Below are 12,500 nucleotides of genomic sequence, written 5' to 3'. Positions count from 1 at the left end.
GATAGATAGATAGATAGATAGACATAGATAGATACTAGAGATAGATACTAAAATAGATAGATAGATAGATAGATAGATAGATAGATAGATAGATAGACTAGATAGATATGATAGATACTAGATAGATACACTAGAGAGAGAGAAAGAAAGAGATAGATACTAGATAAATATATATAGATAGATTCTAGAGATAGATAGATAGATAGATAGATAGATAGATAGATAGATAGATAGATAGATAGATAGATAGATAAATTAGATGACTGGATGGATGGATAGACAGACAGACAGATATGATAAGATAGATAGATAGATAGATAGATAGATAGATAGATAGATAGATAGATAGATACTAGAGATAGATATACTAGATAGAGACAGACAGACAGACACACACACACAGAAGGAAACTGCAGGGAGGGGGGAAAGGGAAGGAAAGAGAGACCGGGTAGCCCACCTACTCAGTTCAGAAACCGGAGCAACTTCGTGAACCTGGATTTTGGAGAAAAGAAATTAAGCCCACACCTTTAACACCCCGAGGAGGAGAATCCACCCCGTAAAGCAGGGGTCTTCAAACTTGGCCCTTTTATGACTTGTGGACTTCAACTCCCAGAATTCCTCAGCCAGGCACGCTGGCTGAGGAATTCTGGGAATTGAAGTCCACAAGTCATAAAAGGGCCAAGTTTGAAGACCCCTTCCGTAAAGCAAGAATAAAAGCCAAATTTGAGCAGGGGGAGGTTACAACCAAGAACTGCCGACCAAAGCAAAGGGGCAGAGGAAAGAGATGTGGGGAGGGGCAAAGGGGGAGAGGGACCCCCGCCATCCTTCCACCTGTGTTGCTCTCGCACAGCGCTCATTTGGCGCACGCTGTCTTCGTGAACCTCGGCCAGGCGCTCCGTCACCCGCTGCTCCAAGGCCACCTTCAGCTCGGACTCCAGCTTGAGCTTCTGGGCCTCAAAGCGGGCCTGCAAAGAGAAAGGAGAGGCGTGAAAGTTGGGGTGCCGGGCGCTCTCTGTGTCATGACCCGACTGGGGAATGTCGTCAGGAGGAGGAGAACTGAGGAGATGGCTTTCATGGCTAAGGCGGGACTAGAACTCACCATCTCCTGGCGATTGGCCCAAAGCCACCCAGCCAGCTTTCATGCCTAAGGCAGGACTAGAACTCCCCGTCTCCTGGTGATTGGCCCAAAGTCACACAACGCTTTCATGCCTAAGGCAGGACTAGAACTCACCATCTCCTGGTGCTTGGGCAAAGTCACCCAGCCAGCTTTTGTGGCTAAGGCAGGACTAGAACTCACCGTCTCCTGGTGACTGGCCCAAAGTCAACCAGCCGGCTTTCATGGCTAAGGCGGGACTAGAATTCTCTGTCTCCTGGTGATTGGCCCAAAGCCACCCAGCCCACTTTCATGCCTAGAACTCACTGTCTCCTGGTAATTGACCCAAAGCCACCCAGCCCACTTTCATGCCTAAGGCGGAACTAGAACTCACCGTCACCCGCTTTCCAGTAGACAAGGCTCTTCTCTTAGACCCTGCCAGCTGAAATCCCTTGGCTGCTGGGGTCCGCGGTGGGCCCATTCTGGCAAAATGAATGTGCCGGGGAGGGGAAGGGGGGTGGTCCCATTGGTGCGAGGCAGTTCTTCAGATACCCAGGACCCATGCTGACCAATAGGCTTCCTCCTCTCAACATAGGTCCCTCCTTCCCTTCCAAGCCGCAGGGGTTCAAGCAAAGCCAACCCTGGTTAACTCTTCCATCCCGCCCCCAAACAACATTTGGGTTTGGTGGGTTGTGCGGCCCCCGTTACCTTCAGCAAGCTCATCTCCATCTTCAAGGAGTCTCTCTCGCGCCGCACCGCCTCCAGGTCGGCCTGCAGGCCCTGCATTTCGGCCTGCACTTTGGCCAAAACCTGTTGGACATCCAGGACCTTCTGAGCTTCCCGCTGGGCCACCATCTAGACCGGGGGGGGGGGGGGAGAGAGGAAGAGAAGCAGACAACAAATTATGGGAATAATAATAATAACAATAACAATAGGTGACTTTGGGCCAGTCACCAGGAGACGGTGAATTCTAGTCCCGCCTTAGCCATGAAAGCCGGCTGGATGACTTTTGGCCAGTCACCAGGAGACGGTGAATTCTAGTCCTGCCTTAGCCATGAAAGCCGGCTGGGTGACTTGGAGCCAATCACCAGGAGACGGGGAGTTCTAGTCCCACCTTAGCCATGAAAGCCGGCTGGGTGACTTTGGACTAATCACCAGGAGACGGTGAGTTCTAGTTCCCCCTTAGCTATGAAAGCCAGCTAACTGAGTTTGGCCCAATCACCAAGAGATGCTGAGTTCTAATCCCACCTTAGGGACAAAAGCCGGCCGGGTGAGTTTGAGGCAGCCCGTCTCTCTTAGCCTCTACCTGCTTCACAGGGTAACAGTTGTGGGGGAAATAGGACAGAATATTAAGAATGTTTACCTCCTTGGGTTATTTCTAAAAAAAATAACGAAGGTGGGATATAAATAAATATAAATTTTAAAAAAACAAACAAAACAAGCCAAGGCCTAGCCCACACCAGTTACCCAGGGAAATAGGCTCAGAGCGTGCCGGTCAGCCCTGCAGAAATACTTTTGCTGAGGGCCTCCAGGAGAAAATACACTTTAGGCAAGCATTTTCCCCTTCCAGAAGTCTGGACTACACCCCCCAGTATCCCCAGCCAGCCCATTGGCAGGATAGTTGAGGGCGACAGTTAAGTACCGAGTTAGAAAACCCCAGCCCACATCCACACTCAGACATACTATCTGGCATCATATATTTTACACCAAGGGGTCTTCCAACTTGGCCCTTCGATGACTTGTGGACTTCAATTCCCAGAATTCCTCAGCCAGGCTGGCTGAGGAATTCTGGGAGCTGAAGTCCACAAGTCATCGAAGGGCCAAGTTGGAAGAGTCCTGTTTTTACACATTCCAGAAACCAGCCCGGCCAATCAGGCAGTGCTTCTCAACTTTTGACAGTTTGAAGAGGGGTGGACTTCAACTCCCAGAATTCCTCAGCCAGCGTGCCTAGCTGGCTGGCCTGTGGAATTCTGGGAGTTTGAAGTCCACCTATCTTCAAACTGCCATGCTTGAGAAACATCGCAATAAAGAATGCCCTTCCCTTTAAGCAACTTCTTTAAAAGAAAAACTCCCAGGAAACAGTTTAAAGCTACACATCCTTATTTTCAGCACCTTTACTTTTTTCCCCCCATTTTTAACCTGCCTTTCCTCTGAAGCTGAAAGGACACTGAGGGCTAGAAACTTGCCAAGCAGAGTAAAAGCTGAGAAAGGCAGGTAAGGCACCCGAGAAATTGCATTTATTATCCACTAGATTTTTTTTTATCCTGTCTTTACAAGTAACTCGAGAGGGTGAATATACTTACGTCTCCTTCCTGCTCCTATTCTCCCCACAACAACAACCCTGTGAGGTGGGTTGGGGTGAGAGAAAGGGACTGTCCCCCATGCCTAAGATGGGACTAGAACTCACCGTCTCCTGCTGATTGGCCCAAAGCCACCTAGCCAGCTTTCATGGCTAAAGTGGGACTAGAACTCCCGTCTCCTGCTGATTGGCCCAAAGTCACCTAGCCAGCTTCCATGGCTAAAGTGGGACTAGAACTCCCGTCTCCTGCTGACTGGCCCAAAGCCACCTAGCCAGCTTTCATGGCTAAAGTGGGACTAGAACTCCCGTCTCCTGCTGACTGGCCCAAAGCCACCTAGCCAGCTTTCATGGCTAAAGTGGGACTAGAACTCCCGTCTCCTGCTGACTGGCCCAAAGCCACCTAGCCAGTTTTCATGGCTAAAGTGGGACTAGAACTCCCGTCTCCTGCTGATTGGCCCAAAGTCACCTAGCCAGCTTTCATGGCTAAAGCGGGACTAGAACTCCCGTCTCCTGCTGATTGGCCCAAAGTCACCTAGCCAGCTTTCATGGCTAAAGCGGGACTAGAACTCCCGTCTCCTGCTGATTGGCCCAAAGTCACCTAGCCAGCTTTCATGGCTAAAGTGGGACTAGAACTCCCGTCTCCTGCTGATTGGCCCAAAGCCACCCAGCCAGCTTTCCTGCCTGAGGTGGGACTAGAACTCCCAGTCTCCTGGTTTCTAGCCTACTGCCTTCACCACCAAACCAAACTGGTTCTCCAGCCATGCTACGACTCTTAAAACGTCACGTTCCAACCTGAATCCTGGGTTTAACGATGGGACAGGGGTTTGACCCAGCAGCCTCTTTGCCTCCAACTTGCCAGCCCGAGCCGGCACTTACAGTTTGGGAAGGCCGCCGTTTCCCCTCTGCGCCGGGAGGCCCAATCAGCTGCAGCTCCTCCCAGACCCGGTGCTCCATGGCAAGGCCGCCCTTCCTTGGGGAAGCACCCGAGGATCTGAGTTCTTCCAGGGTGGGGCAGCCCGGCTGGGAAAGGCCCTGCCCCCCCTGCAAAAGTGGGTGGGCGTGGCCCCCTTCCTCCTCTGAGGAGCCCGCTCTCCCCAGCTGCCAGGGCAGAGGAAGCCCAGAGGTTGGTGGAGAAGGGAGTAGGGAGTCTGTAACCAGCTCGGGAGCATTCGGACAACAGGGGGAGGGAGGGAGGAAGGAAGAGAAGGGAGGGAGGAAGAGAAAGGAGGGAGGAAGGGAGGGAGGGAGGGAAGGAGAGAGGGAGGGAAGAAGGAAGGAAGGAAGAAGGGAGGGAGGGAGGGAGGGAGGGAGGAAGGAAAAAAGAATAACAGAATAACAGACCTGGAAGGCACCTTGGAGGTCATCTAGTCCAACCCCCTGCTCAGACTGGAAACCTTCTACCATTTCAGACAAATAGCTCTCCAGTCTCTTCTTAAAATCTTCCAGTGTTGGGGAAGGAAGGAAGGAAGGAAGGAAGGAAGGAAGGAAGGAAGGAAGGAAGGAAGGAAGGAAGGAAGGAAGGAGAGGAGAGGAGAAGGAGGAGAATCGAGGGGTCCTTGGTGGTCTCTGAGCTCGGTCATTTTCCTGCAGACGTTTCATGAGCCAACTAAGGACCATTATCAGTGCTAGAAGGGAGGAGGAGGAGGAGGAGGAGGAGGAGGAAGGAAGGGAGGGAGGGAGGGAGGAAGAGGAGGAGGAAGACTGTGGGGTCCTTGGTGGTCTCTGAGCTTGGTGATCTTCTTGCAGACGTTTCATGAGCCAACTAAGGACCATTATCAGTGCTAGAAGGGAGGAGGAGGAGGAGGAGGAAGGCAGGGAGGGAGGGAGGGAGGGAGGAAGAGGAGGAAGAGGAAGACTGTGGGGTCCTTGCTGCTCTCCGAGCTCGGTCATTTTCCTGCAGACGTTTCATGACCCGACCAGGCAACGTCATCCGTCCTCCTACCGGCCCAGGCTGTCGTCTTCCACTTCGCCACGGAACCCAGAGGCTGGTTGGCCGGTTGGGGCTACCTGGACGTCAACCTAAGAAGGGCCTAACTCTGTGCTCCCCCCCTGCCCCCCCACCCACCCCCTTCTACAAACAAGGCTGCCAAAACTCAGCTCGGGCTGAGTTCACCTTCAGCTTCCGGCTGCAGAGGGCAGGGCCCCGCCCCCCCCCCCCCGCCCCGAGACACACCAGCCAGGCTAGGCGGTCCGAGAAGAGACTCCCCGCCCTCACCTTCTCCTTCTCCAGATGCAGCCGGCTCTCCTCCTGCGCCCTCTGGTGCTGCTGTTCCAGCTGTTTCTCCCGCTGGGCCCAGCTCCTCTGCTGCTCCTCCGCCGTGGCCCGCAGGGCGTCCTGACGGCGACGTTCCGAATCCCACTCGGCTTCCAGGCTCTGCGCCCGGACACGTTCGGCCTCCAGGCTGCAGGAGAGCGTGGACTTCTCCTTCTCCTGGGGGGGGGGGTTAGGGATGGGGAGGGGGGGTGAGAGAGGGGAGGTAAGGTAAGGCTCAGCTTTGGGCAGCTGCTTTGCAGGGGAAAGCCTTATTCTTGTCTCTCCGTTTAGGTGTTAACCCTGCTTTACCGAATAACGGAGCTGGATGGGACCTTGGAGGTCATCTAGTCCAACCCCCTGCTCAGGCAGGGGACCCCCTGCGCCATTCCAGACCAACGGCTGTCGGGTCTCTTCTTAAAAACCTCCAGTGTTGGAGCACCCACAAACTTATGGAGGACGCAAGCCGTCCCCCTGATTAGTAATAATCGGTGAATTAAACTTCCAGTTTTAACGCTGCTGATTAATAATAATAATAATAATAATAATAATAATAATAATAATAATAATAATAATAATAACGGTTATTATTCATCAGCGGGTAAACTGAATGAACCATCTAGGGCTGGGGAACCTGTGGGGTTTTACAACAGGGGTCTTCAAACCTGGCAGCTTTTACGACTTGTTGGATTTCAACATCCCAAAATTCTCCAGCCAGCCTTTTTTCTCCCCCCACGCCCCCCCCCCGGCTTTGCTGAAATCAAGATCTATTATCTTTACCGCGTTCCCACCGTCTATTTAAGAAATTGACCCTATCAAAAAAAACTGCGAGAGAAAATAGCCCGGCCACATTTGTTCTTGTCCTATCCCCACGTGGGATTCTGGTAAAACCTTGCCGGTTGGGGAATTCTGGGAGTTGAAGTCCACAAGTCTTAAAAGTAGCCAGGTTTGGAGACACACACACATACAAACACAAACACACAAACACAAACCTGATTGACAGATTGCAAGGGTGGGCGCTGTCAGACCTCGCCTTTAATGCAAGGTCAACCTCAAAACCAACCCCCAACTCTCTCTCTCTCTCTCTCTCTCTCTCTCTCTCTCTCTCTCTCTCTCTCTCTCTCTCTCTCTCTCTCTCTCTCTCTTTCTCTCTTTCTCTCTCTCACACACACACTTTCTCTCTCTTTCTCCCTTTTTCTCAATCTCTCACTTTCTTTCTCATTCTCTCTCCTCTTTCTTTCCCTCACTCTTTCCCTTTCTCTTTCTCTCTCTCTCTCTCTCTCATTCTCGCTCACACTCTTTCTCTCATTCTTTCACTCTTTCACATTCTCTTTCTTTCTCCCTTTCTCTCTTTCTTTCTCTCATTCTCATTCTCTTTCTCTCCCTCTCCCTCCCTCCCTCCCTCTCTTACCAAAGTCTCTTTCTCCCTGTAGTACTGGCTGGCCAGCTGCTGCTCCCGGCTGAGGGCGGACAAGGCCTGCTGGAGACGTCCTTCCAGGTCCGACGTTTTCTAAAGAAAGAAGAACAAAACCAAGGTGGAAGATCCCATAAGGAGACATCCAACCTTGGAAGCGCAGGCAGTCCTCGACTTACAACCACGGTCGTCAGACCCACCTCTTTCTGCTTCCCCAGCCCCTGCTCTGCCGACTCCTTCTCAGCCTGCATTCTGCGCAGGGCCGCCGTCCGCTCGGCCTGCTGCTGGTTCCAGCCTTCCACCACTTTGGCCAAAGTCTGCAGAGGAGGAGGAGGAGGAGGAGGAGGAGGAGGAGGAGGAGGAGGAGGAGGAGGAGGAGGAGGAGGAGGAGGAGGAGGAGGAGGATTAAGTTAAAAACAAGCCGTTCTTCTCGTCACCTGGGACAGCCCCGGGCTCCGGCTTTCTTCCAAGGCGGAGAGACTGGCCCTGCCACGCTACCCAGAGGCCACAGCCAGGACTGGGGGTGGGGGGTGGGAGATGGAGTCCAAAGGCTTTCAGGAGGCTTCTGGGCTAGTCAGACCAACAGAGAGGGAAGGGGGATGCTCTGGCACTGAGAGGCAATATGGTCTAGTGGTTAAATCTTCAGCTGAGAAAGTGGGTTCCAGTCCCACCTTAGGCATGAAAGCCAACTGGGTGACTCCGGGCCCATCGCCAGGAGACGATGAGTTCTAGTCCTGCCTTAGATATAAAAGCCAGCTGGGTGACTTTGGGCCAATCACCGGGAGACGGTGAGTTCTAGTCCTGCCTTAAACAGGAAAGCTGCCTGGGTGACTTTGGGCCCATCACCAGGAGACGGTGAGTTCTAGTCCTGCCTTAGGCACAAAAGCCAGCTGGGTGACTCTGGGCCAATCGCCAGGAGATGGTGAGTTCTAGTTCTGCCTTAGGTGTGAAAGCTGGCTGGGTGACTCTGGGCCAATCTCCAGGAGATGGTGAGTTCTAGTCCCGCCTCAGGTGTGGAAACCGGCTGGGTGACTCTGGGCCAATCACCAGGAGACGGTGAGTTGAAGTCCCGCCTTAGGCATGAAAGCCAGCTGGGTGACTCTGGGCCAATCACCAGGAGACGGTGAATTCTAGTCCCGCCTTAGGCATGAAAGCCAGCTGGGTGACTTTAGCTGAATCACTAGGCGATGGGAAATTGTAGCCCTGCCTTAGGCATGAAAACCAAAGGGAGTAGGGTTTGCAGAGGACCGAGAAGGAAAGAAGAGGAGGAGGAGGAGGAGGAGGAGGAGGAGGAGGAGGAGGAGGAGGAGGAGGAGGAGGAAGACTGTGGCGTCCTTAGGGGTCTCTGAGCTGGGTTGCTTTCTTGCAGACGTTTCACGACCCAACTAGGGAACGCCATCAGTGCTGGTTAAACCCTAACCCTTCCAGCTCTGATGTTGTGATCTAACTGGCCTATAAAAGGTCTGCAGGTAAACAAACCAGCTCAGAGAGCAGCCAGGAGGCTACAATCCTCCTCCCCTGTCTCTCCTCCTCCTCCTCCTCCTCCTCCTCCTCCTCCTCCTCCTCCTCCTCCTCCACTCTGCAAACTCCTCCAGCACTGATGGTGTTCCCTAGTTGGGTCATGAAACGTCTGCAAGGAAACTACCCAGGCTGGGGAGCGCCAATGAGCCCACAATCCGCTCAGCAAAACCTCTGGGGCAGACCCAGCCGGGGGTCCCCCTTCCAGCTGTGGTTCTCCCCTCCTGCCCGCACCCCACCCCACCCCCTGCCCAGCCCACGCTCACCTTATCCAGCTGCTCGATCATGCTGTCCTTCCTCTGGTCGGCCGAGATGGCCACCGCCAGTTGTTGCTGCAGCTCCAGGATGCGGGTCTGGAGGACCTGGATGTGCCTCTCGCAGTGCTGGGAAAAGGCAGAGAGGGAGGGACTGGGTGCGGCCGGAGGGACGGAGGAGGGAACTGTGGGAGGGGGGCTGCGGACAGGATGCTGGCTGGGGGATTCTGGGAGTTGAAGTCTACACACCTTAAAACTGTATCCTGGCTGGGGGATTCTGAGAGTCGAAGTCTACATATCTTAAAAAACGGTATCCTGGCTGGGGGATTCTGGGAGTTGAAGTCTACACATCTTAAAAAACTGTATCCTGGCTGGGGAATTCTGGGAGCTGAAGTCTACAGACCTTAAAACTGTATCCTGGCTGGGGAATTCTGGGAGCTGAAGTCTACACATCTTAAAAAACGGTATCCTGGCTGGGGGATTCTGGCAGTTGAAGTCTACACAACTTAAAAAACAGTATCCTGGCTGGGGGATTCTGGGAGCTGAAGTCTACACATCTTAAAACTTGTATCCCAGCTGGGGGATTCTGGGAATTGAAGTCCACAGCTCTTCAAGTGGCCCAGTTGGACACCCTGCCTCCAGGGGTTGGGTTTAGGACAAACAAGGCGCCCCAAACTAGCATTCTCAAGGCCGGTTAGGAAAGCGTCTGGTTCAGGGCACCTCATGCCCTCGCTTACCCACGATGCTTTGCAACTCACTTTCCGCCGGGCCTGTTCTTTCTCCAAAGCGTCTTTTAGCAAGCGGGGATCCAGTTGCGAGACCTGATTGTGGAAGTGACCCAGGCGCAGGCTGGTATAGCGCGGGAACAGCTCCTCAAAGCTGGCCAGGGATCCCGGAGGGGAGACCTCGTGCTGAGGACGGGCACTAAACGAAGCAAAAAAAAGCGAAAGGCAACGGGGACGTTCGACGCCAAGCTGCCAATTTCCTTCATGGCCACAGCGGAGGCAATATAAATTTCACACAACGCCAAGTGAAGTTGCAACGGTCACCGGAAAAGTGACCTGCAATTGTGTTTCACACTGACGACCGTTGCGGCATCCCCACGCTCAGGTGATCAAGATTCAGCAGCGAGTGACTCATACTTATGACGGTTGCGGCGTCCCGTGCTGCCCCCCCCCCCTTTTGGGAGGTTCTGACAAGCGAAGTCGATGGGAAAACCAGATTCGCTCAACGACAGCGTTACTCCTTTAACAACTTCAGCCATTCGCTCAACAATGGTGGCAAGAAAAGGGGGCACAGCTCAGGAAATGTATTTCTCACTTAGCAACGTAGGTTTTGGGCCCAACTGCAGTCATAAGTCGAGGACTACCTGCATTACCTTGTTTGCTCTGGGCTTTTTTTAAAAAATGGCCCTTTTGGGGGAACACTTCCTGCCTATCTGCCTTGAAGCTCCCTTCCTTGTGCTCTGCAGTAAGAGTCCCCCCCCCGACTCAGCTAAGGGGGTCTTACTTGAGCAGAGCACCCGTGCTGTCGCTTTCAAAGGAGTCGTCATCTTTGCGTTCCAGGGACTCCAGCGTGACCGTCGGACCCCCTGCAAGAAGAGAGCAGAAAAAGGGCAGCTGAAAGCCGGCACGGCTTTCAGGGGCTACTTCTGTAGGGGAAGGAGTGGCAGAAGCTGGGGGCAGAGTCAAAAGGGGAAGCAGCCTAGAATCCCTAGGTAGCCCACAAGGGAACCACGTCCGGACTCCCTTGAGTTCTGTGGATTCTTATCTAACATCTAGCAGGTACTAACTGTTAGCGGAGAAGATTCCTGCGCGCAGGCGTTCAGCGATAAGGCAGTTTAGTTAGAAGATTCCTGCGCGCAGGCGTTCAGCGATAAGGCAGTTTAGTTAGAAGATTCCTGTGTGTAGGCTTTCAGCGATAAAGCTGTTTAGGTAGAAGATTCCTCTGCACAGGCTTTCAGCGATAAAGCAGTTTAGGTAGAAGGTTCCTGTGCACAGGCGTTCAGCAATAAAGCAGTTTAGTTAGAAGATTCCTGTGCGTAGGCTTTTAGCAATAAAGCAGTTTAGGTAGAAGATTCCTGTGCATAGGCTTTTAGCAATAAAGCAGTTTAGGTAGAAGATTCCTGTGCACAGGCTTTTAGCGATAAAGCAGTTTAGGTAGAAGATTCCTCTGCACAGGCTTTCAGCAATAAAGCTGTTTAGGTAGAAGATTCCTGCACACAGGCTTTCAGCAATAAAGCTGTTTAGGTAGAAGATTCCTGTGCACAGGCTTTTAGCGATAAAGCAGTTTAGAAGATTCCTGCACATAGGCTTTCAGCAATAAAGCAGTTTAGTTAGAAGTTTCCTGTGCGTAGGCTTTTAGCAATATAGCACTTTAGGTAGAAGATTCCTGTGCAGAGACTTTCAGCAATAAAGCAGTTCAGATAGAAGAGTCCTGTGCGTAGGCTTTTAGCGATAAATCAGTCTAATTGGACCTTCACATGTGGCCCTGCTCTTTCCCACCAGACAACTTCCCCTACAACTCTCACCAGAGCAGGAGAGAAGTGCAAGATCCAAGACTTCAGGGATCCTATTGCAACGGATTGCAACCTTCACGCTTATCGCTGTAGCCCAAACTGTTCTACTGTTCCCCAATTTTAGCATCAATGGGGATCCAAGTCCGACTCGTAAGATACAAAGGCACTAAACTGGGGGACTCTGTTTTGTGAAATAAACTCTCTTAGAAAATTAAGACTGCTGGTTTAGTCTAACGGTTAGGGCACCAGGCTAGAAATCGGGAGTTCTAGTCCGACCTTAGGCGTGAAAGCCGGCTGGGTGACTTTGGGTCAATCACCAGGAGACGACGAGCTCCAGTTACACCTTAGGCACGAAAGCAGCTGGGTGACTATAGGCCAATCACCAGGAGACAGGGAGTTCTAGTCTGCCTAAGGCATGAAAGCCACTGGGTGATTCTGGACCAATCACTAGGAGATGGTGAGTTCTAGTTGCCCCTTTGGCACAAAACCAGCTGTGCTGCCTTAGCCATGAATGCTGGCTGGGTGACTTTAGGCTAATCACCAGGAGACGGTGAGTTTTGTCTTAGGTATGAAAGCCAGCTAGCTGACTTTTGCCAGTCACCAGGAAATGGTGAGTTCTAGGCGTGAATGCCAGCTGGGTGACTTTGGGCCAATCACCAGGAGACAGTGAATTCTAACCCCGCCTTAGGCAAGAAAGCCTGTTGTGTGACTTTAGGCCAATCACCAGGAGACCGTGAGTTCTAGTCCCGCTTTAGGCAAGAAAGTCGGCTGGGCGACTTGGAGCCAATCACCAGGAGGTGGTGAGTTTGAGTCCCACCTTAGGCATGACTGGGTGTCTTTGGGCCAATTGTCCTCTCTCTCAGTCCAACCGACCTCACAGGGTTGTTGTTGTGAGGAAACCAGGAGGAAGGAAGGAATATTCTGTACGTTTGCCACTTTACGTTATTTATAAAAGCAATATAGGCTGCTTTCTAAAAAAAATTAAATACTGTATCTGTTCTCGGGCCCCCGTAGGCACGAAACACGGCCAAGGCTTTTTATTCATTCATTCCTTCATTTCCCATCCCCTCCAGGCCGTTTCCCCCTTCCCCACTCTCACCAGGCACATCTCTGGATCCTCGCAGCATGCTCTGGAGGTGGCACCGCACATTCT

General features: G+C 52.4%; 1 protein-coding gene across 3 annotated transcripts in view; it reads right to left on the bottom strand.

The window, feature by feature from the left end:
- Window positions 1-12,494, bottom strand: part of CNTROB (centrobin, centriole duplication and spindle assembly protein) — a 26,776-nt gene extending 14,282 nt beyond the window's left edge. For 2 of the 3 annotated variants that reach the window (XR_014494261.1, XM_083378107.1), the window contains exons 1-9: window positions 12,447-12,494; window positions 10,339-10,420; window positions 9,588-9,753; window positions 8,842-8,958; window positions 7,258-7,374; window positions 7,055-7,153; window positions 5,608-5,823; window positions 1,802-1,948; window positions 832-965 (exon numbers count right to left, since the gene is read on the bottom strand). Coding sequence is in view for 2 of the 3 variants with exons in the window: in XM_083378107.1 (XP_083234233.1) it covers window positions 832-965; window positions 1,802-1,948; window positions 5,608-5,823; window positions 7,055-7,153; window positions 7,258-7,374; window positions 8,842-8,958; window positions 9,588-9,753; window positions 10,339-10,420; window positions 12,447-12,474 (1,106 nt within the window). In the remaining variant the exon portion in view is untranslated. Of the gene's footprint in view, window positions 1-831; window positions 966-1,801; window positions 1,949-5,607; window positions 5,824-7,054; window positions 7,154-7,257; window positions 7,375-8,171; window positions 8,261-8,841; window positions 8,959-9,587; window positions 9,754-10,338; window positions 10,421-12,446 lie in introns of those variants that run through there. The other variant, XM_083378108.1, reaches the window with a different exon arrangement.
- Window positions 12,495-12,500: the final 6 nt, after the last annotated feature.

Source organism: Vipera ursinii (genome assembly GCF_947247035.1).
Source record: "Vipera ursinii genome assembly, chromosome: Z".
Taxonomy (NCBI): domain Eukaryota; kingdom Metazoa; phylum Chordata; class Lepidosauria; order Squamata; family Viperidae; genus Vipera; species Vipera ursinii.
This window is presented reverse-complemented; position numbering and strand designations above follow the sequence as displayed.